The 23148-nt window shown below is 43.1% G+C and overlaps 2 protein-coding genes across 3 annotated transcripts; both read left to right on the forward strand.

Annotated features, from left to right (window-relative positions):
- The first annotated feature begins 2582 nt into the window (after positions 1–2582).
- Positions 2583–10877, forward strand: hoxb8a (homeobox B8a). Of its 2 annotated transcripts, none has more exons than XM_033645691.2 (2): positions 2583–4037; positions 9618–10877. In XM_033645691.2, exons 1-2 carry the CDS (start codon positions 3605–3607, stop codon positions 10022–10024), a joined length of 840 nt encoding a protein of 279 aa, XP_033501582.1. In that variant the 5' UTR covers positions 2583–3604; the 3' UTR covers positions 10025–10877. The 2 variants fall into 2 exon arrangements, with proteins under 2 accessions (XP_033501582.1, XP_033501583.1); XM_033645692.2 differs by having other exon boundaries at positions 2596–4037; positions 9621–10877.
- A 3346-nt stretch (positions 10878–14223) lies between these two features.
- LOC117268923 (uncharacterized) lies at positions 14224–22798 on the forward strand. The gene is made up of 2 exons (XM_033645693.2): positions 14224–14889; positions 21201–22798. Exons 1-2 carry the CDS (start codon positions 14331–14333, stop codon positions 21473–21475), a joined length of 834 nt encoding a protein of 277 aa, XP_033501584.1. The 5' UTR covers positions 14224–14330; the 3' UTR covers positions 21476–22798.
- The last annotated feature ends 350 nt before the right edge of the window (positions 22799–23148 follow it).

Consider the following 23148-nt stretch of genomic DNA (forward strand, 5'->3'; position numbering starts at 1 on the left):
ATTTACTATTACGCCGGTGCTATATTGATCCACACTGTGTCAGTTTTTTAGTGTCAGTTTTTTTGTGTTAAATCTAACATGTATGAGCAAGACTAAATTGTGTTTGCATTCTTTCCCTTTACCTTTCCTGTCAGACATCTCCATGAGTCAGGCATGTCTAAATTCCGGAAATCCCAAATCAACCCTCACTCCTGGCCTCCAATTACGACACGCAGTTTTATTTTAAAGCAGCTTATATAGCTTTATGTGCGGACTTAATAGAACTATAAAGCCGCATTAGAGGCAGACTTCCCCCCGTGGCTTTCCTGTAGCTGACCGCTTGATGGCGCTCTTGCTCCACCAATAACACAGACCTCGCCTGAGGCTTTGCTTGCCTTTATGGAAGACTCATACATGTATGGGCTCCTTTAAGGGGGTGAAACTTGCCGTATTCCTCTTCTTAATGCATTCTAAGAGGGGCATTTTTAAGAAGAAGTGAGGTGATTATGCCACTTTTTGACTTTGCTTTAGAACATCCTGACATTTGAAGCAGTTTCGGGTCATTTTCACTCCGTACAGGGGATGAAGAGGAAGGGTTGAGGCCTTGGAAAATAATATCCCATAGGCGTGCAGGATACGTATGGGCTGCCAGGAAATGGTTATTTTTCCTGGTGCAAAATTCACACCAAGGACGATCGCACCTTACCCACTCACTGCTTATTATGCAGGCATAGGCGCAGGGATTGTGAAAGGGGTCAAAGTGTTTTGGTGCCAGAAAGATTTTCCTCAGGTAAAAATGGGAGCAATATTTACATCAGCGCATATGGGATACACAGAGGTCTTTATGTATGCTACACTGCTGCTGTGGCCAAATCCATTCTCTCCAGTGTGAAGATGTTGTAGATAGTGTAGGTTTGACGCAGAGGACATGACGCAATAAGACGCGAGGGGTGAAATCTAGTTTTTGATTACTCTTCCTTCATATTCATTGCGGTGAGTGTGGGCACGACTCTGGTGCTCATTTGGCCTCTTATTGTTTTGTCCAAGTGTGTTTACTCTGCAGAAATGACCCGATAACAGGCTTTCACGGTCTGCCTCTGACAGCGGGGATGTGCGGACAGTTCTCAGGGCGCGTGAAAGCTGTTAAGAAAATGTGACTTTTTTTCTTGAACATCACATTCTCATATCACCATGCAGACAACAGATCTCATAAGAAAACACTTTATTGGAAGTGTAAAACACTGCGCGGTGACGGTGAAGTGAAGTTTCAATAAGATCATATTCCGGGTAATAAATTGGAAAAATACTGCGGCAATTACTCCTCGGAAAGTCGAGCGTGCAATCAGCTGATTTACCACAACTCAGTCTGTAATTCAGGCTGGCAACGTTTGGGCCTCTTGTGTCAGCGCTGTATAATCTAAACAAATTAAATTCGGGTTATGGTATTTTTTATTTGGCTGGTGTGGGCGCGCCATGGACGCAAAACAGTCGATATTGGAAATAAATTGATAGCGCGAAAAGAAAATATTCAAAAGAGGAAATTCTGATAAAGGTCTCACATGCGACTGTGTCTGCAGGAACCTGGGTCACCAATTTATTATATTTGATTTTCAAACTTTCAGGCCTGTTGTAGACACAAACTGTAGGCAATTCAGTCTGTATCTAAGTAGAAATAACTGCACAGTTGAGTTGTTTGGGCTGCACTTTAGGCCATCTTACTTTTTACGAGCGCCGGCTGTTCTACAAGGCCGAGCTTAACCTGTCCACAACTTATCCCTCGTTAGAAAAGCCCTCCTACAACCTCAGTTTACATTCCAACAGGAAAGACCACAACCGTATGGAAAACACGGGGAAAATGACAATTAAATACCGGGCAAGGATGAGGCGTTTACGGCCCCCGGTCGCGCAAAGGGCGCGTCGTAAAAACCCTCCTTTTTGTTTCTCTGCCGCACGGACGTAAACAAGTAAACACTGCCCCTCCGCTTTATGGAGCTTTATAGTTTGTTAAAGCGTTTACAGCCACTTTCTCCCAGCCTATAACCCTCCCCGGTCCTCCTTACATGTTTATGGAGATCATATTTATAAAAGTATACGATGATCAGAGAGCATGCGTCCAGGAGCTCGTCTGTTTTCTGACCAGCAAGCAGTCAGATTGGAATGGAAGACAAGAAGAGGCTCTGACAACTAGTTTTAAAACCTCAATTACATTTATAGGCCAGTACTTGTTAAAACCGATACCAATTAGGAAGCGCTACCCCGCTACTCTCTCTCTCCTCGGTCTGTGTTAACCTCTCTCGCCCAGGCTCCCTGACATTTTCGGGCCTCATTCACTTCGCTCCCGTGCAGCCAGCCGCGCGCTCTCCTTTAAGGATTCAGGGGGAGAAATGAGAAAGAGCAATTAATGAGGGAGATGCTCTCAAAGATGCAATGCAATACACCCACCCCCAACCCACCTCCACCACCGCGAGCATCACCACCCAACCTCAATCTCAGCTTTAAAGTAAGAAAAAAAAAATCCATCTCTGCTTCCTTTGGTTGGTTAGATTGGTGTGTGCGTGCTTATGTGTGCGCACTTGATCAGATGCAAAGCGGCAGAATTCTCATTACCACCCCCCCTCCCAATCCCCCCACCCCTTGCTTGATGCTGCACCTATTCTCTTTCACCCCCCCTCCTCCTCCTCCCTCTTCTTCTCCTTCTTCTTCTTCTTCTCTTTCTTCTCTCTTTCTTCATTCTCTCACTCCCTTTACATTATCACAGGAGCGCGGAGCTCCTCGAGCCGACGCCGGGAGACTATCAAGGCTTACATGCGCGTGCGCGTACAGGCGCAAAAAAGAAAAAAAAGTGTAATAGACCCTATATGTGTGTGTTTGTGTGCGCTCGTGCACGTTGGTCTGTGTGCGTGGAAAAGCCAATGGGATGAAGAGCTGATAATAGATGCAAATTATCCCTGAAACCGACACACACACACACACACACACACACACACACACACACACCAGGGCCAGGAGGAGAGAGAGAAAGAGAGGGAGAGAGCGCGCGCGAGAGAGAGCCAGAGAGAGAGAGAGAGAGAGAGAGAGAGAGAGAGAGAGAGAGAGGGAGAGAGAGAAAATATGAAACAACTCATTTGCAGAGGAGTAAATCACGGAATACCCGTTTGAGAGCGCGACAGGGCTCCCGCTTACAGCGCTAACACCGGAATTGTGATGCGCACGAGCCCTTCCTCCTCCTCTACTTCTCCCTCTTCTTCTCCTTCCTCTTCTTTTTCTTCTTCTTCGCTGGAGATTTTATGGAATCGGTGTGATTGTTGTTGTTGTTGCGGTGGTTGTGGCTGTTACTGCTCTGGCTGGCTGTCGTTACCGTTACTCACACCGCTCGTCTGTTGTGGCCGTGAAGGGAAACACCACAACAACGGTCACCGACACCGGCGGCAGACCTGCCTCACTCTCTCTCTCTCCCTCCCCTCCGTCTCTCTGTGTGTGTCGGTGTTTCTCTGCCTCAAAACGCACGACAGAAGCAGAAAAAAAGAAAAAAACAATTGAGAGCCGCGGGTCGCTTCCTTCAGTCCCACTCTGACTCTGCCGAGCCGAACACAAACTGAAACAACAATAAACACCAACACAAAAGATGAGTTCATATTTCGTCAACTCGCTCTTCTCCAAATATAAAAGCGGGGACTCGTTACGTCCGAACTACTACGAGTGCGGTTTCGCGCAGGACCTGGCCGGCAGCCGGCCCACCGTGGTGTACGGCCCGGGCTCCGGCGCCACCTTCCAGCACGCTCCGCAGATCCAGGACTTCTACCACCACAGCGCCTCCACGCTGCCCAGCAACCCGTACCAGCAGAGCCCCTGTGCGGTCACATGCCACGGCGAGCCGGGCAACTTCTACGGATACGACGCCCTGCAGCGGCAGACGCTTTTCGGGGCCCAGGACGCGGATCTGGTCCAGTACAGCGACTGTAAACTGGGAAGCGCGCCGGGGCTCGGCGGCGAGGACGCGGAGGGAACCGAGCAGAGCCCCTCGCCGACGCAGCTGTTCCCCTGGATGAGGCCGCAAGGTGAGGAAATGGATAAACTGACTACAGTGGTTGTTTCCGTCTTAGCTTTTTCCCTTGCTCAAAGCGAATCTTCTTTCCCGCAAGGTGAGTGTCCATGTTAGGAGCAAAGCTGCTATTCCTCCAGGAGAGGCAGACAGAGAATGTAGAGTCACAGAGAGGAGGAAAGAGTGGAAGAAAGTTGGAAAAGTGATTTTAAAAGTAACAATAGGAGCAGGGTAATTTGAGCTTCCTGCGTTCAAAGCGCGTTTATGGTTTTATTGGCAGCACCAAAACTTGTGAATGACTTTAGGGTTTAATTGCCCCGGCCATATACTGAGAGAATGGCCGGGAAGAGCCGGGATGGAAGCTCAGAGAAGGAGAAAAGCAGTCAAAAAATAGGCGAGAGATGGTGAGGAGGAGGGGGGACCTATTCGTGAGAACCCCCCTCCAAAATCTGAGAAACCCCTGCTTGGAGCAGATGGGAAAGAGTTGTTGGAGGTAGTTGTTTCCAGCCGCACAGACTCATTTTAGACATGCAGCTCTGACCCGGGTTAAACTTTTACTGCCTCTTTTTGCTTTTACGACTTGCCTGTGGTCTCCGGGATTATTTGGCTACACGGTGGCCAGTTCCCCACAGGGTTAAAGCATGGGGAGGGCAGTGCATGTGTGAATGTGTGGGTAGAGAGGATAAGGGGAAAATAAGAGTATTCTTACTCGGATGTAGCACCTTCGCAGCGTGTGTGATGTGGAAACTCGCAGGCCTGTCTGATCCGTTGACTCAAATATCAAAATCATGCCTCAAGTATCGTCCGCGTGCGTCAGTGTGAACATAGCTTGCTTTTGTGTCCTGTGTGAACACTTAGTGGTCTTTGTGTGTTTGTGGCACGCACAGTGTGTGAATATATGGATCAGGCCCGATTGGCTCAACACGATCAGATTATAAATCTTAAAGAAATCTAAAAATATTTGCATTATAGGAAAGGCGAGTTTATAATTGATGGCCTAAACCAACAGCACAATAAGACTGATTATGCAAGAGGGCATTTTTGTGTTAGAGAGACATAGACTTAAAGGTAGAGAGAGAGAGAGAGCAGTGAATGGATTGGCATGTATAGTAGCCTATTTTGTTTGAGCCCATATTTCTTAGGCAGTGCTGTGTGTGTGTGTGCGCGCGCGTGTGTGTGCATGTGTGTGTGAGTGTGTGAGTTTATTGCTTATGTTCTCGGTTGTATTTTTTAAAGTGGGACAGCAGACGGGTTATAGCCTGTACAGGACTTTTGTGGCTTCATGATTATGACCATAAAATAGAAAAATAATAAATAAAAAACAGCCCAGGTCTGCATTCACCTCGAGCTGCTTTCTCTCCACCCATGTACGACATACACCTGCTACAGATAACAGTAATAATAATAGCTAATTCACATTTACGCACGTTTTTATAAGACTATGAACACTTTTCCTCCCCAGTGCCTCCCAGCAGTGTGTGTGCTGCATCTCCTCGTTTATCTGCATTGAAGATTTTCTGTTTGTGCGGCCTGTAAATTGTCATAATTTACATCTTTAAGCCTCTGTTATATTTTCCCAAACACTTGTCCCCCCCTTGCTCCCTGACGGCTTTCCAAATCATTCCCAGCTTTAAATACGAGCGGCCACACTCATGCGCGGGGCTGAAACGACTTCTTAAGAGGTTTTGCCCTTATTTACAAACGATGACAGTGATTAGTCTCATGATTAATAGTTTTCCAACAGTGTACTTGGGCTTAACGGCGTGCCGGTCCGGCTGCAGGCAGCTCCGATCATCCTGGTGGCCGAGAAGTCAAAACAGGAAACCAGCCGCTCAAGTCTGCGCCGCTGAAGTCCGAGAATGCTGCACGCACTTACAGCCCGTGCGCGATTTGATGGGATATTATCGTTGCTCAGCGTGAGGATTTATTAGTTATAATAGCAGAAAAAGGCGGACGGTGTTTCGTAGGTAAAACGGGAGGATGGAGCGCAGCGACGGAGGCGGTTATCCTCCCCGTTTACCTCGGAAATCCCCCTTTAACGAGGGGGTACATTTCATAATTTGTACTTTAAAGAGGGATATCGCCTCCTCCACACCTTTCATATTATAACCCCAGCACCGGAGGAGGCTCCTACCCACAGAATATGTCTTGAAATACTCCTGAGCCCCCAAGCTGGAGGTTTAATATCCGAGGATTATTCTAAACTCGTGAATATGAGCCGTTTTACGACTGTTACCGCTGTGGATGGAAATCTTCATAAATCATCTCGACTTTAAAAATGAATATAGAATAAAATCTGATTAGGCCGAAGAATGAATGTAATGGTATTAGTGTCCTTTGCCTCGGATCTCATTGGCATCTGTTGTCGAGTGTAAACCTCGTTTCTCCTTTCTCCAAAATGTCAACTGCCAAGTACCATGCATTTGTTTAGGGCTTATCTAATTGGCTTTGTAAAGGTTTCATATATAATAGGTCTTAAAAATGTTTCACTATCCCAAGGCTTGTAACATTTTCTCCAACCGTAAAAGACCAAGTAATCCTTTAGCTGACGCTATGCCAAATTAATGTATTCCTCCAAAAGCGCAGTGCACTGACGCAGCCAGGGTTGGGGGTTAAATTCCCCGTGCATGTTGTTCCGTCTAAAACCCTCCGGATCAAAGCGTCCGTGCTGTCATTTTATCCAGGAAAGTGTTTCACATTTCCCTTAATTCATGGCTGGTGACAGCAGTGAATGTGGCGCCCACTTCCCTTTAGTCCCTATAGCACGAAATCACGGCGCCAGCCCTGTGACAGATAACACATACAAGACATTTACATCACTTACAAGTTCATGCATTTCCATAAAGACTCCCTTGTCTGCGTCTTGTGGCTGTTTTACCATAAAAAGCAGTCCTGTGCCCGTAGACGGGCGCAAGATGTGGAAATGCAATGAGAGCACGAGTCACATCATCCTGCTGGACTTAAGTTGGTAGTAGATATATAATGGATATTGAAGATATTTTTCACCCTGTACCTGCAGGCTTTTATAATGTGATCAGTGGAGATAGACTATAAAAGACTTGTATGTGATTATAGCACTAAATGCGCTTCCATCGAAGTCATTACCCTGTCCCTTAATTTAATCCAGAAACTTTACTGTCCTGGGAGGAGTGTGTGTGTGCGTGTGTGTGTGTGCGTGCGTGCGTGTGTGTGTGTGTGTGCGTGTGTGTGTGTGTGTGTGTGTGTGTCTGTGTAGGGGATCAACTCAGACCAGAAAGCTCCCAAGAGATTGGTACTCTCCAAAGACAGTGTTTTCTTTAATTTCTTTGACATATTTGAATTCCTACAGTTCTACGCAGGTGCGTTACCCTTAGCCTTTTCTTATTAACACTAAAGTCAAACCTGCCAATCATGACAAATCTCATGTTCTTCTTCTTCTTCTTCTTCTTCTTTTTTTTTTTTTTAATTTTTCTTATTTTACTTCACACCCTTATGATCACTGGCTTTTGCCACTGGACTCATTTTATGGTAGAATAATCAAAGAAGACAAACAGTTTTATGGAAATATAATCACAAATGTCCTGTATGTGTGAACTGTCGGGGGTTTGCTGCTCGCGGTTAAATGACTCAGTTTTATTCGCTCCTATATGCTGAACTAACGTCTAGTTTGTTAGGAGCGTTGGAACATTTTAATGAGGAAGCAAGCATCGCGAGCATCTTTTCTCTCTTACAATTTATCTAAAATCTGTCTGTTATCATCCAAATGTAAGGTATAGGAGATATTTAAAACAAAATAGCTTGCAAGGACATCTTGTCTGTCTTCTCTTGCTTTATAAAATGCAGCTGAACGATAGAATTTCACAGATTAATTATTCAAAGAAGTCATGCACCTATGCTTGTCCAGCCTGTGCGCAGAAAACACACAATATCTGACCTTGTGTGTTCATATTAAGTATTTATGAATTTTATATTGCGTCTGTACACTGGGTTCTCTGCCTGCGCTGCTTCCAGATTTCAGTTTTCAGCAGAGTACTGATGACCTGTTGATAATAATAATATGTCTTTATCTTCACTCGGCATCGTTTGCACCATTTCTAATTAAAAGTCTGTGTTCGTCATGAGTGGATGCAGCTCTGTCGTCTCTGCTCTGATCCTTACGGCGCGGGGTCTTTTTTCCCTTTTAAGTGTTTACGATGTATTTATAGCATTAAATATTCATGTGCACATCTGTAAGTGCTCAGTGCATTTGTCTGTAGGTTTTCTCTTTTTATGTTAATAACTGCAGTCACTGTGTGCTGTGGGCGAGTTCCTGACGGACTGAAAGAGTTCTTTGACTCATGTCTGAAGAGTAGTAGGCTAGCTATCTTCCTGTCTGTGTGTCTGTGTGTGTGTGTGTGTGTGTGTGTGAGAGAGAGAGAGAGAGAGAGAGAGAGAGACATTAAAGTCACATGAGTATCACATCATTTTTCGACACACGCACTGAACACTAAAAAAGTGGACTTGTTTTTAACATGTCGCATTCCAACATTAACAGCATCTTCGATTTGACTTGAGAAAATCCCTCTAATTTACCCTTCTACATTTGGGGATCGCAGTGGCAAACCACAGACAAAGATGACCATGGAAACTTAATGGGATTTGTTGGCATTCTTCAATATGAAAAATACTTCCTCCTAACACCAATGAAATTAACAAAAGACCATTGTAAATGCAACCCCACTTGTACCGCCACACACTCAAACACAACCATCCTAACAAATCCTAACATTTTCATATTTTCTGATTTTGGAAAACTATCATTACATCACAGGTCATAAACTAATGTGGAAACGATTAGTCAGTAAATCCACTGTTGACTGTCGTCAATCAGATCATTGATTTATTATCGATTGCTTATCATAAAAAAGCCAAAAAATCTTTTTGTTGGTTTGTTTGTTAATATTATTTTAAACCCAAGTATCTCTGGGTTTAGACTCTTGGTTAGACAAAAAGTTGTGTGATGACGTCACCGTGAGTCTTTGGGACTATTTCTTCCCATGTCTTCACCTAAAGCATACACTATCAACTGATTATTTATTGTTTTATTATTTTATTTAGCCCACTATACCTGCATAAGCAAAATTCGTGATTTTGTGTGACTGCTGGTGTTGATTTGTCATGTTTTTTTCCCTCCCCAGAACACAAGGGTGTAGGTTTTATTTCATTTCTGAGAAGGATACATACAAAGTGCGGTTGCCAGAAAATTTTCAGCGTCAAAACACTTGATATCCCCCATGCTGGAGGAATTTTACGCACCGATTTCTGGCTTTCCTGCACGCATTTATGGTGTGAATGTCTTTAATTCTTCCAAAAGTCTTCTGTTACTTTCTGTTATTGAGGGTAGTTAATCCAAGCGTCCCCCAACCCAGAACGTCAAAATGTATGTTAAAAATTCTAGCCTTCTTGGAATAAACGGTTTGAATAGCCTTTTTTAATTAACGCAGCCTAATAGGCCTGAAGGTCTGTTTGGTTTTCATGCCATGACCACCAAGATGTTAAGAGTGTAGTCTTGCCTCTAATAATGTCCCCTCCACTCTCCCGTGTCTCCCCTCTCTTCCCCTCACCCCCACCCCCCCAGTAGCTGCGGGTAGGAGGCGGGGCCGGCAGACCTACAGCCGCTACCAGACCCTGGAGCTGGAAAAGGAGTTCCTCTTCAACCCCTACTTGACCCGGAAACGCCGCATCGAGGTGTCGCACGCACTGGCTTTGACGGAGCGGCAGGTGAAAATCTGGTTCCAGAACCGGAGGATGAAGTGGAAGAAGGAGAACAACAAGGACAAGTTCCCCAGCAGCAAGAGCGAACAGGAGGCGGTGGAGAGGGAGAGGAGGGAGAAGGAGCTGCGGGATGGCAGCGGAAGTGGAGGCGGAGAGGGTGGTGGTGGAGGTGCTGAGGGAGGAGGAGGCCCCGTGGCGGTGGCGGGCACGGCGGGGCCACAGGCCACTGTAAATGAGGATTGTTGCGAGAAAACCCACAAGCAAATGTAAGGAGACAAGCGGTGAAATTAAGGGGAAGAAGTGAAAGAGGTGGAGGGCGAGGAGGGTGTAAGAGTTGGACAAGAGGGGGTGAGGGGGGGTGGGGGTGGGCGAGGGGCTGTTGTTGTCTTAATCGAAGCCATTGGACTGCTCCGTTGTCTCCACAATTCAATTGATGGAAAGGAACTTGAGTCTTCAAAATGGCGACTGGCGGGCCGGACGGACTGGAGGGGCCTCGCGCCTCTGTCTGCTGACTGTAAAAACCGCGGGAATTAAAAAAAAAGAAACAATGAAGCAAGAAAGTGAACTAAAAAAATACAATTGATGAGGGCGGGGGTGATCCATCCAAGTCAAATAAACATAGTCTACTCTAGTGTTTAAAACAAACAAAAAATGAAAGAAAAATGATAGCTTCCTTTCTTTGTGGAACAATTATTGTGGAAACATTTCTATATTGTTAGAAGTTTATCATTAACAATTTTATCTTTGGCAGCTGTATAGTTTTTAAGTTAAAAAAATGATGATGGTGCACTTTTTACTGTACTTCTCACTTCTATGTTGTTGTTGTTGTTATGGCAATGATTGATTGATGATGATGATGATAATGATGATGATGATGATGATGACGTAGCAATTAATGAAATTTCCAACAACATGAAACTGCCTATTTATGCCGTTTTAGTAGGTCGGGTCTCTTTTTTACACACTCTAATTGTCGTTTCTCGTTTTAGTTCGTTTTTTGATCGATGGTGTTTGTTTTATGTTGTCTTCCTTTTTCTCTTTTTTGGGTAAAAAGCATGCGCACAGTGCAGATTAAAAAAGAGAACATTCATAAAAATAAAAAGGAGGAAAAAATGTAATAAAATGTTGCGTTCTGCATTTAATGTGAAACAGAGCTCTGCTGGTGAGGGTTGATTTCCTGGATGTAATCTTTCACTCATGTTTCGCTCGATGACGATCAGTTGAGAGTTGGAAGTTAGAAGTCAGAGATAGAAAGAAAAAGAAAGAAAGAAAGAAAGAAAGAAAGAAAGAAAGAAAGAAATGTCAGAGGAGTTGCTTCCCCCTTTCGTTTTACCCACACTTACTCCTCATCCTTTCCCTTATTCTCCCCGTTTCCTCACTCGCCTCTTCTCCTTTCACCTCTCGCCTTCCCTCCCCACTTCTCACTGTACACTCTGTCAGCACCCAGACTGATAAAACCGTTCAGTTCACGAGGCCAAACATTTAAGCCTCGACTCGGAAATCTCCTCTTAAAACAACAGACGCCCCCCCCCCCCCCCCCCCCCCCCCCCATCTTCCTCACACCCATAACCGTCCACCCACTCACACACACAGAACCCACAGCCTATCCAAACATCACTTTATTTATTGCCTGGTTCTCCACCTCCACTTACATTATTACAGACCTCTATATTCACTATTACGCTGCCTTCCATCATCATCAGGATGACGACTTGAGGTCGATTGTTTCCATATGGGGAGATCAAACACCGAGCATGCATATTTAGCAGCATCTATCTTAATACGATGGACTATAGCTTGTTATTCAGACTATATGGAGCGCCATATCCCAGTGATATCAAAGCACCAAATATTTATCCGATCAGGTTTCCAGTTATTAATTGGAAAACAGACGCGGGATAAAGGAAGTCAAACACAACCGGTGGAGTAGTTTGCGTGTGAGCCTCATTCAGGCACAGACAAAGGCCGCAGACTTCACATACAACCGGAGCTGCGTCCACCAAATAATGATAATGACATAAGAGTGCACACTAATGCAATTCGTTTTATTTTAACAGTTGCAGCTTTTCCCATATTATTGTTGAGCAGACGCGAGTTTAAAAAAAAGTGTCTCTGGTTTTTGTTTCCACATAGAACAAGTATCTTATACTATACAACAAGAAGGCTAGTTTACAAACATGTTGAGTAATAAGCAGCAGATAATTCTGATAGAATAAGATAATTTTTAGGTGTGCCAACTCTGAAGAACACATCCAAAGAAGGATTGTCAAACAGGCAAAGTGGACAACCAAGAACTAAATCCCCAGGTTCATCTGTGTCAGCCGGCTTTTGCTCATCTGATTTAATGCATATTTGTGTGATTTTTTTTTTTTTTTTTTTACACTACAGCACTGTATAAACAAAGACAGGTTTTGTTTCATGTTGTAGCCTTGCCTTTCAGAATCTAGTTTGGTCTCGCTTATTATCATATTGTGCTCACATGGTGAAAGCTCAAACTGCATTTAATGAAATGAGTGTAGACGATCTTGGGATTAGGTATGGCTGGAACAGAAAACTGTCTTAGGGCTCCTTGTGAGACTTTATTCCAGCCATGCGCACATTTGAAGTGTCATTGTCAGACATTTGATGCCTGTCTCCCTCTTGATAAAGATTGGTGGGCCGCAATGAGAAAACGTCTAGGACATTACATCGCAGACAAAATATGATACGTTGTATTATATATATATTAGAATATTGTCAATTATCCAAATCATTAAGGACAATAGATAGAGGGATGATAATAATGATGTCATCAGGGTTATCGGTGGTAAGACTGCAGATCAGAATTCGAAGATATATTGGGATTTTTACTCAAACGCTATTTTTTTAATCAATGTGGTGAGTCTCTCAGCCCATGACAGTACAGTACTACATCGTTGCATTACTCCTTTAACTTGAGCGGCCTGCTCAGTGGGATGTGGACACGATGTTCCAACTGTTTGCGGTAACAACAACAGGGACATGGCACTTGCCCTTTTGAAAAGGTAAATGACTTTGTGGCACCGTGTAAAAAACAAAACACACATCCTGAGGGCATGCATGAGCACAGCCGCAGAACACACACATTGGACAGGCTCACAGTGTTTTCTGGATTTGACAAACAAACAGCCCCCTTTCTTTCTAATCCTTTAACTGCTCCACAACCTTCCCATTAAAAGGAAACATCACTGCATTTTTACGCACGCATAACGTCGGCCTGTTAAGCATTACACTCAGCGAAGAGATTGTATCCTGCTGAACTTGTGCTGCCTGGCGGGAAAGGTCAACGTCACGGGTACGGATCTAAGCACCGAACCGACCACCTGCACGCCAGGTGAGTCTCCTCTCCCTGCGGGCAGGATTCAGTGCCAAATCAGACTTGAACTCAAAGGCGGAGGTGATTAATATCGAATGCCTCTGAGTGTGGAGACACATCGGCACTTATACCACCAGTTAAGATAAAATGTGCTTCTTGTTGTTTTTCTCCTTCTTCTTTCTTGCAGGATTATAAAATAGATTGTGTTTCTTCTTTTGTTACATCCAACATCAACCATGCTTGCTTCCAACACCCACTCAGGTTTCGAGTTTTGTGTGCCTAGCTTACAGCTCTAATATTTCAAGAACCATGACACAACGATAAGAAATATTAACCTGCAATTCTTTATGTTTGGATTATTAGTTAAATTAAATTGGAGTGGGGCCTCTTGTAGCCGCAACAGCTGCAATCTTTCATTGTGAGCGTTATTGCAGAATGATTTTCAAAGTGACACGTCTGACTGCTTCCCTAAACGTCCCTCTTTTCTCTAATGTTGTTTATACCGTTTTCATCTGTTACTCTGTCTGCAGTCACCAGTCAGCAGCGGCACTCTGTAGGCAACTCTGGAGCAAACAACAGCCTGTTTTGTTCTGCTGTGTGGGACCCTTTCTTCTGCATGTGTGGTCTCTAAAAAGTACAAGTTTGGGATAAGACGACGTTTGTGGAAAACAGAGGAAATCCATCTTCTCTTTTAGGCTCCTCGGCAACTTTACGCACGCGCCTAGAGCCATTCCATTCCGAGTCCAATCAATATCACATCTACTGTTTTCCGCTTTTCGCTTCCAACCCAGCAAACACACAGTAAAGATTTAAATTTGAGTTGGATGTTTGTCAGCCTCAGCCGTTTTGTTTTCCAGCTCTACATGGGCTTGGTGATTAGTGGACACGTTCCAAGCTGCTGCGTATTGATTGTTTAATATAGATCGTGTTGTTGTGCTGTACTGGCTGTATTGTGTGTGTGTGTGTGTGTGTGTGTGTGTGGTCACTCCCTCTGTGTTGCAGCTAATTTCTACCATGATAATATTGCATCCCTGAGGGAAACCCCCGTCGGCCATTGGGCATCCTGACATCACATGGACCCGAGGTCACGTGGTCCGCGAAGCAGAGGGAGGGGAAGAGAAGAGTGGGGTGGGGTGAATTTTTGTGTAAATCTAGACAGTAATGCCCTGCCGATAATTCACGGTGCCTCGTAAAAAGTCGGCATTAAAGCGCCCCGGGCCTACAAATCACCGGCGCCAAATTATGAATACGCTGGACTTCACCAACGCGCTGTTTTCCAAATACCAACAAACCGCTGCGAGCCGCTCCGCTCTTATCTTCAGAGATTCTTCAACTTATTCCTTCCCGACTTCCTCTGCTGCTCCTGTCGTGTCTTCTTCGTGCGCCCTCGTGTCCAGCGGATATCACCTCCATGTCTCCAGTGAGAGAGACGGTGAGGAGCTCCCTCTCCCTCCCTCCTTGGTTTCTTCATCTCCTTCCTCCTCCTCTTTTGCCCCCTCCTCTTCTTCCTCAGCGTTCTGTTTGTCTCTTTCGGGACTGAACCGCTGTAGCAGGAGAATTCAGCCCTGTTCGCAACCTTTCAACCCCGCCCAAGTTCGCGCAGGGGGGGCATGTAGCGTGCTGGGAGACGGGTCGCTGAGCTCCTCTCCGCAGGGATGCACCGTGGAGCGGTTCCCCGGTCGGCCTCAGCTGTGCTCACTGACCAGACTCCCTGAGCCGGCCTGCAGGAGGCAGAGTTGGCCAGAGCAGCAGCAGTTGGACGACAAGGAGCTACGGATTTACCCCTGGATGAGAAGCTCAGGTGAGGAGAGAGAAGAGGTGATGGGGGTGGGGGTGGAAAAGATATGAGAGGTGATGTGATAATTTGCGGGGCTTCACAGGTGAGTTGGAAGGAGGAGCGGTAGGAGGACGTGACGACAGGGGGTGGTGGTGGTGGTGTGTGTGTGTGTGTGTGTGTGTGTGTGTGTGGGGGGGGGGGGGGGGGGGGGGATTTGTTCGACCCAATAATTACGTTAAACGCTCTTTAAACTGTTGGCCCGGTTGCGCAGCGGCCACTGCCGGTGGCTGAACTATGCCTTTCTGTCTCTTTCTCTCTGTCACTTTTTTTTACAACCCCTCTCCCTCTCTTTGCAGATCTTTTATGGCTCTGCGACCTCCATAAAACCATAATTTAAGACTTGGTGAATATTCATTAGTATTGTATTTAAGAAGGGGGTAGGAGAGAGCAAGGGTGCCTGGAGTCCCAAATATCCCAAATTGTTTGAAAGTGAAAAAACCTCCAAACAAACTCTTTTTCCTCTCCCGGTGCTCACTGTTATCGCTCATATTCAGTGCTTGGCTCAGCTCAGCTCAGCCTCTCCGCCCCGATAGTCTTGTGTTTCTCTGTCAGTACTATCTGGCCCACTGAAAGCCTATTGTGCTATTGTACTGTCACCACAATCCGCTAATACTATAAACACTATAAATTAGCAGATGGGTTTGATCTTTGAATGCCTGCCCTTTCCCCCGATTGTAAAAGCGGCATTGTGAGACAGCAGCAGGCTGGATGCTGAATAGGTGCGGGGCCTCGGAGCCTCGAACAACAACAAACACACAGCACAAAGAGCATTTGTATGTTTGCGTTAAAATACTGAATGGTAGTGCGTAAAAACCGGGAAGTATGGTGAGAGTGTTTGTGCGTAAAACGTGCGTAAAAGTGAGGGAGATGTCCCCAGACACGGCAACGTGGAGACAAAAAGGAGACAAGAAAGATTGTTAAAACTTGCGCTCGCTTTATACGTAACTCAGTGAGTGGAGCCCTTGTGTGCGCTCGTATTTTTAGTGGCACGGTGGACTTAAAGTATGTGCGTAAATATGGCTCTTGTGGAAATACGATCTATTCACTCAACTTTTACAGATAGTCAGGTAAAATATTTCAGTGTTACGATGTTCGTTGCTTTAACAAAACTAACACACACACACACACACACACACACACACACACAGACTCCAGAGCTCAGCCAAGCTCACTCGGAAATTATGTTCAGAGAAATTTGGTCCCTGCTCATAGAAGCCTCTTGGCTGCTGGATAGCTTTTCCTCGTCGCCACAGACTTCCTCATTTACATATTACCATCACATTACTGTAACATCCTCCTGTCCCTCTGCCGCGCGTGTGTGTGTGTGTGTGTGTGTGTGTGTGTGTGTGTGCAAAGCCATGTTTATGAGATCTTTTCAATCTGAATACTGTGTGATAAGGAGAGTGAAAAAGGAAAGTGGCATCATGAAATTAAAAGTATTTAATCTGCTTGCCTTTCAGGCTCATAAAGTCAAACAAATTGGTTTTGGGTCTTTTTTTGTTTTGAAAGGCCAGAGTGGAGACGACAACACCTAATATGCAATATTATATAAATGTAATAAACGACAGTGAAAAAAATATACATCACATCTCTATGACCTATGAGGAAAACCACTTCTGAGGTTAAAAAAAGAGAAAACTATATTTGCAATATTCAGATTTATTCCTGGCATCATAATGAAATAGAAAGTGCAGGAGAACAAGTAGTACACGAAAACAGGAAATGCGAGACATAGCCCGTGTGTTTTTTCGTGTGTGTGTGTGTGTGTGTGTGGAGGGAGGGGCTGTGGTGGGGTCAAACAAGCCAGCCTGTGTAATGAATTTATAGATTTTAATTTAGATTCGATTCCCGTCCAGTCCAAGATGATTGGAGGGAGAAGTCCCGGATGTTCCCGTTAACAGCGGCGAAAAAACCGCATGAACGCTTATTAAAGCAGGCGCTCGACCTGTCAGTGGGACGCGCGTGTGCACGTATATAAACACACTGATTCACCACTCGTTTTCTAAGTGTATTTGTGTGTGTGAGAAATGGAGAGCACAATACAGTTCATTCTAGTTGTTGATTGCAGAGAATTCCAACGCCAGCTAGAGCGCGAACAAATCACCGCCGACAGCACGAGAGCAGAAAATTACACACACACACACACACACACACACACACACACACACACACACACACACACACACTTTAACATATCACCTCGATAAGGAGCAAAATGAGAGTAACACACAGATAAGCACACACTCGCACACAGACATACTCAATCACACACACTTCCACGCTGCTGACACTCAGTCACCCACACATACTGACCGCTGCCATCGATAAGCTGTGGCGCGCACACAGATACACGCAGACGCACACACGAAGAGGCGTTGCAGACAAAATCACGTGAGCAGGAACACACACGGTAGAGAAACATGATTGTGTGAACAGAAATGTAATTCAAGCTTTTGAAGAACAGCAGGTGATGAGTGCTCTATTTAAATAGGCCTACACTTATTTTAGAGGATCATGGGATTTTTATCGGTACTCTGGCGTTTCCTGTGCCAGACATCTTTAATGCTATGGTAACATAGAGAAGAATACAGTATATGTTTGTAAATATATTATATTGAAAGTATTATTTTTTCTCCGCTACTCTCCTCTCAAATTAGTAGACATAGACAGGGCCAGAAAAAGCTCTATGAATGTTTTTTAATTCATTATTTGTACAGACACATATTCATCATGTTACATAAATACGCCTAAGAAATAAATAAGATAAACACAAATAAACACTTGAAATTAAAATAAGTAATATAATGTCATCAAATGGACGAGCCAAGAGGGGACAAAGTAAATGTGTAAATGTCTTGCAAAATAAATAAGAATACAATAAATAAATAGATGGATTTTCCTCTGATATGTATTTTGTTATAATTTGCAACTAACTCCAAAACGATATTGAGGGATTTGGAAAATGAAATTCAGCACGCAACATTTGATCAACTCTGTATGTGTGTGTGTGTGTGTGTGTGTGTGTGTGTGTGTGTGTGTGTGTGTGTGTGTTTGTAAGGGAGAGAGACAGGGAGAGAGAATGACAGAAAAAAATAGGAAGTAAAAAAAAATCAGATATAAAAGTTATCATCCTCTGACATTGTTCAATGTGTTTTATGGGAGCAGAGCTGAAACGCACTGGCTCAATCATTCCTAACATGTTACATACACACTGGACTGTTAGCTGTTCAGTACATTAAAGGTCCAAAACAAGCAGAATCTAGAAATACTGCAGTCATGAGGCAAAGTCCCCCCATCCCCAGCCCTCCCCATTTTTGATTTATATATCTGAAGTTATAATATATGCATGATATTTTCTGCACTTCGTTTGCTAAAATGAGATTATGTTTCAAAGCCATATTTCATAGACTTCTTGTGTGATGTTATCTGTTATGAATCAGAGGTCCTTTATATGGTAAACTTGGTGAAATTTATGATTTTAAAAAGTGTCAAAACATGTCTATTCTCTCCAGAGCCTGTAAAATACCCTCCCTGTGGAAACAGAGTGTAAATTCCCTCTTGGTTGTTTAAACCTCAAAATCCCAGGAAAAAATACAGAGGACATGACCTCAGTGTCCCCTGTAGCAGCTCCATGCCTGGTCATATAAAAGCAGCAGTCCTGCAGTGAGTGTAATAAAGCTGTTGCCTGCAGTGCCATATTATAGCCCAGCCTGTGTCTGCATGAGAAGCTTGAAAATCAATATCAGAGTAAATCCATTTTCTTTCTTCAACTCATTTACACCCAGAAAACAGACAGTTGGAGGTTGAGACTTTATGTCCAAAAGATTTATACTAGACTCAGGGGAAAGTGTCCGTGCTGCAAAAATGTGGTGAACCATTCCTCTGATAAGAAAAAAAAAACAAAAAAACATTTTATCTCATAGTTTTAGAGCTCAGCTGATGGGCTGTACTAAATAAAAAAGTAAAAACATTTAGAGTGAAAGTTGTCCATTACATCATCATTCTGTATTTCCTGTGTTTATATCCTTGTTGCTCCTCTCTTCTGCTCACTGTCTGGTCCGGTGAAGATTTCAACAGAAAATCTTCCATCACTCATTTATGAGGCTTCACTAAACACCAGCTAATGCTGTTAAAGCAGGCACAGACAGCCACAAAGCCCAGGCTGAGTTTTTACAGGCTGATCGTTGCATTTTATTGCAGTGTGAGCCAGGGTCTGTTTAGAGATTCCACAGGAGAACAGCAGAAATGTACAAACCAGAAACCAGAAAGGTACCCTTTATCTGTTTTGTAAAGAGTTTGAGGGTTTCTGTTTTTGTTTTTTCTCTCTCAAAAGATATCAATTTTAAAAACACTTAAATTTAACAGCTTAACAGTAGCATTCAAAACTCAAACCTTTATCCCCACTGGCATCTCTACGCATATTGCACCAACTCATCTGAATCCCAGAGATTCCTCAGAGGAGTTTTCTATTCAGGGAACTCTACAGAGGAAGTGAGTTTGGACATTTATGTGGCCGGCAGCCGACCTCTGAGCTGTGAAAATGTGACCCAGTTTCTCCTTAACCTTCAGGCGTTGCATGACCTCATGAAGGGAGAAGGTCACCATGGTTTCTGTGGTCTTACTCAGCACTGACTCATGCACATTTCACATGGATTTGTTTTCCTGTGAATCAGATTAGTGATGGTCCTACCATGCCTGCTGTAGCAGCCTGACTCTCAGCATGTTCTTATCTCGATTATGGGTCTGTTTCTGCTAAACGTATTCGCTCAGAGAAACAACTACTGGAAGTCCCTACAGAGCATGACGAAAGTCAGATTTTTGCTCTTTTCCCCCTTTAATTCATTTCCTTTAATTATTTAGTTGACCCAAACATCTTCTTTAAGTCTAAACACTGTGAAGTAAATATTGAACATTGGCCCAGACAGACAGCAGCTGAACCAACAGTTAAACCACATCATTGAGTAACTACTCTTCAGTGTTTACAGAGCCACAAGTCAATGTGTTTGTCAGGAAGTAGAGGTGGCAACCAGTGGACACATCCCCCACAATATTTTGAACATGGACATTGCCCCATCCCAGTAAAAACACAAATGTAGCAGATGACTTTTATTTTAATAAAATTAAAGACATTTCCACCATAAATTGATGCAGAAAAGGTCCGTAATGTTGCAAATCTCACCACAATGCAGGAAATTAAGGGTTTGATGCTCAAAATTTCCAGGGAGAGAGTCCCAAAGTTTCACCTTTCATATGTGTCCTCCCCAGTGTTGAAACACAACCTAAGACCTTGGACTAGTGGATGCAAAGATACAAGCAGGTTTTAAGAGGTTATAAGGCTTTATTTATTAATTCAATTTGGAAAGTTATTTCAAAGATGAAAGTTATTGATAGAGACATTATAGAAGCTTCTTTCAAAAATTAATTTCAAAATGTTTGCAAACATGGATACATTCAAAGCAAATGCTGCCAGGTTTTGATAATGCCAGTGATGAAACTAAGATAATATATATATATATATATATATATATATATATATATATATATATATATATATTAATGTAATGAAATCTGCCATTAACTACAGAGTCAAAGTAAACCTTTAATGATGGATTGTTTCAATAGTAGCATGTAAGTCAAATAATCCATTAGTGGCAGCAAAGCTTCCCGTAAACAGCTGTAATTTCTATTACTTATTAAACCTTTAAGTTAAAAGTCAAAATGCTATGTCAATATCAAGGAAAAAAAGACACATAAATTCAGTTGTAGCCTTTTATAGTGCAAACTGCAAATTAAATGAATCACTGTGCTCCAGTCCCTTTTTGTCCTGTGCAAGTTTTCTGCCCTGAAGCTGAAAGGCACCTGATTCTGCTGAGTGATGACTGCATTTTATTATCTTATTATTTTTTACTCAGTGAGTCACACCTTTAAACTTATTATATAAGAAATTTGACTTAAAATTATACTTAACATGGACATTTTTTTGTCATAGCTATCATTTCTTTTATCTTTAGAACAAAAATGATGTATCTTGAACCAAAATACTGAACATAACCTTAACCAAGCTAAAGCAAGTCAGAATTATATAAGAAATGTATATATATATAAATTATATATATATTGAAGCATAGATAAGTCAAAGCTTAGATATTTGTGAAATTTTCTTTATTTCACCCAAACGAAATTTCTAGTTTCTAGTTAGCCTACAAAATTCATGATTACTCTGTAACACATGACTTTATCTGAGCAGGGAGACAGATGTGTTCTTGTCTGTGCAGGTGCAGACAGGAGGCGCGGGCGGCAGACGTACACGCGTCACCAGACGCTCGAGCTGGAGAAGGAGTTCCACTTCAACCGGTACCTCACGCGGCGGCGGAGGATAGAGGTCGCGCACGCGCTCTGCCTCACGGAGCGGCAGATCAAGATCTGGTTCCAGAACCGGAGGATGAAGTGGAAGAAGGAGAACAAGGAGAGCGGCTCTCCAACAGCTGGTTTACCGACGGCTGAATATGAAGAAGAAGAGGAAGAGGAGGAGGAGGAGGAGGAGGAGTGATGACTCGATTGGACACTTTAAGCTTACAGCTGCTTTTTCAACTCTTATTTCTCGAATTACATTTTTACTATAGTGATGTAGAGATAAAAGAAATAAAGAAGTGATTTTTGCCTTGCAGTCAGGTCATCATCCTGCAAAGAAACATTTTAAATTACAGGCATTGTTATGAGCAATCTTTGCGCAACTTACACCAATCTCATTATTTCACTGTAGAGTTTACAGTTAGATACATTTAGCTCAGGCTAACGAAAAGTAGATTAGCTCAAGTGGTTAAACCACCAACTTCCACCATGTAAACAACAGATTTTAGAGTTGCTCATAAAGCTAGTGTTTAGCTCCTTATCAGAACACGGACAGAAGTCAGGCTTCTGCTTTAAATAAATTTCTATTTTTTCCATTAATAAAATAGAAATAACTTAAATGTATTGATGCTGATATGAAGTATTAGGTTCGTCTTAAAGACCCCGCTCTATTGCACCACATAACCCTTCCTCTCTTGTTGAAGGCTGGAGGTCCTCATACAGCAGTGTCCCTTATGACGTGATAACACCGCACCCATCTGATCTGCAGCAGTGGGGGACAGAATAGAATGAAACAGCAGCACTTCTGGTTCCTGTGGGTACAAAGCTGAACATCAGTGTTAGCCATGCCTACAGTAGCAGTGTGGAATCACTTGATTTTAGGGTTAAGCCTATTGGAATATCACCACTGTGCTCCACTCAGTATTCAAAGCAATCACAGATTGTCACTTTTTTTTTATCATTAATTGAATAATTCTATTGTATTTTCTGTAAATACGACCTCCATTATATTCTGAATGGGTTTTTACATGTCGTGGTGTATAATTTTTGTGAAAAACCCCTCCTCATTTATTTAATTTTATTCCTTACATCACACAAATATCTAAATCAGCCTGAAAATATGACCTCTGTGTGCTCAATAGTCGCTACAGCGCTGACTGTCACCAGGTTGTCTCAGTGTTTTAAGCAAGAATTTGGGTTTGATCATGTCTCTGTTTGTTTATATTCAGTGAAAACGCTTACTCAAAGATAAACATTGTGTGCAAGAGAGTACACTGAGTTAAATGGAGGGGAATGGTTGACAATAGTCAGCCAATGACTTCTTGCTTGTTGTGTGTTTGTTTGTACATGAGGTCTAGCTTTTGTATTCTAGCTTTCTCTTGGAATAATTATATGCTTAAATAAGTGCTATTTGTCTTTAGTTTCTTTATTTGCTCCTGTGTTTTCATGTTGCCTTAGACACAGTACATGTTCACATTATAATGCACATGTAAATAATAATAAAAAAGAAACTTTAACTGGACTGTGTTTTGTCTGTTCGTATCCCTTTCATGGAATATTTTTAGATAGCAGCTTTAGGATCTTCATAGTTTTGTTGGAAAATAAAACATAGAAATAATAAGACTACAACCACTTAAAAAAAAAAAAAGAATATAGACAGTTTAGGACAAGTCATCATTAAATGTCTGAGACAATAACTATGGGAGCACTTAGTTAATCTGGCAATGCTCCACTTTAGTTTCCATCTTTCAGCCAGTGTGGGAAAGAATGAGGCAAAACAGCAAATTCATGTTTGGATTATTGTCAAATTCCTAGAATAGATGTGACATACATTTTATTCATGACATATCCAACAGATGTGGGATATCTCAG

Source organism: Epinephelus lanceolatus, chromosome 18, assembly GCF_041903045.1.
Source record: "Epinephelus lanceolatus isolate andai-2023 chromosome 18, ASM4190304v1, whole genome shotgun sequence".
NCBI lineage: Eukaryota > Metazoa > Chordata > Actinopteri > Perciformes > Serranidae > Epinephelus > Epinephelus lanceolatus.

Bases quoted from the DNA above. Each gene is read 5' to 3' on its own strand.
- hoxb8a (XM_033645691.2), top strand. From the start codon at position 3,605: ATGAGTTCATATTTCGTCAACTCGCTCTTCTCCAAATATAAAAGCGGG. The intron at 4,038-9,617 runs GTGAGGAAATGG...CCACCCCCCCAG, and splicing joins CCCCTGGATGAGGCCGCAAG to TAGCTGCGGGTAGGAGGCGG.
- LOC117268923 (XM_033645693.2), top strand. From the start codon at position 14,331: ATGAATACGCTGGACTTCACCAACGCGCTGTTTTCCAAATACCAACAA. The intron at 14,890-21,200 runs GTGAGGAGAGAG...TTGTCTGTGCAG, and splicing joins CCCCTGGATGAGAAGCTCAG to GTGCAGACAGGAGGCGCGGG.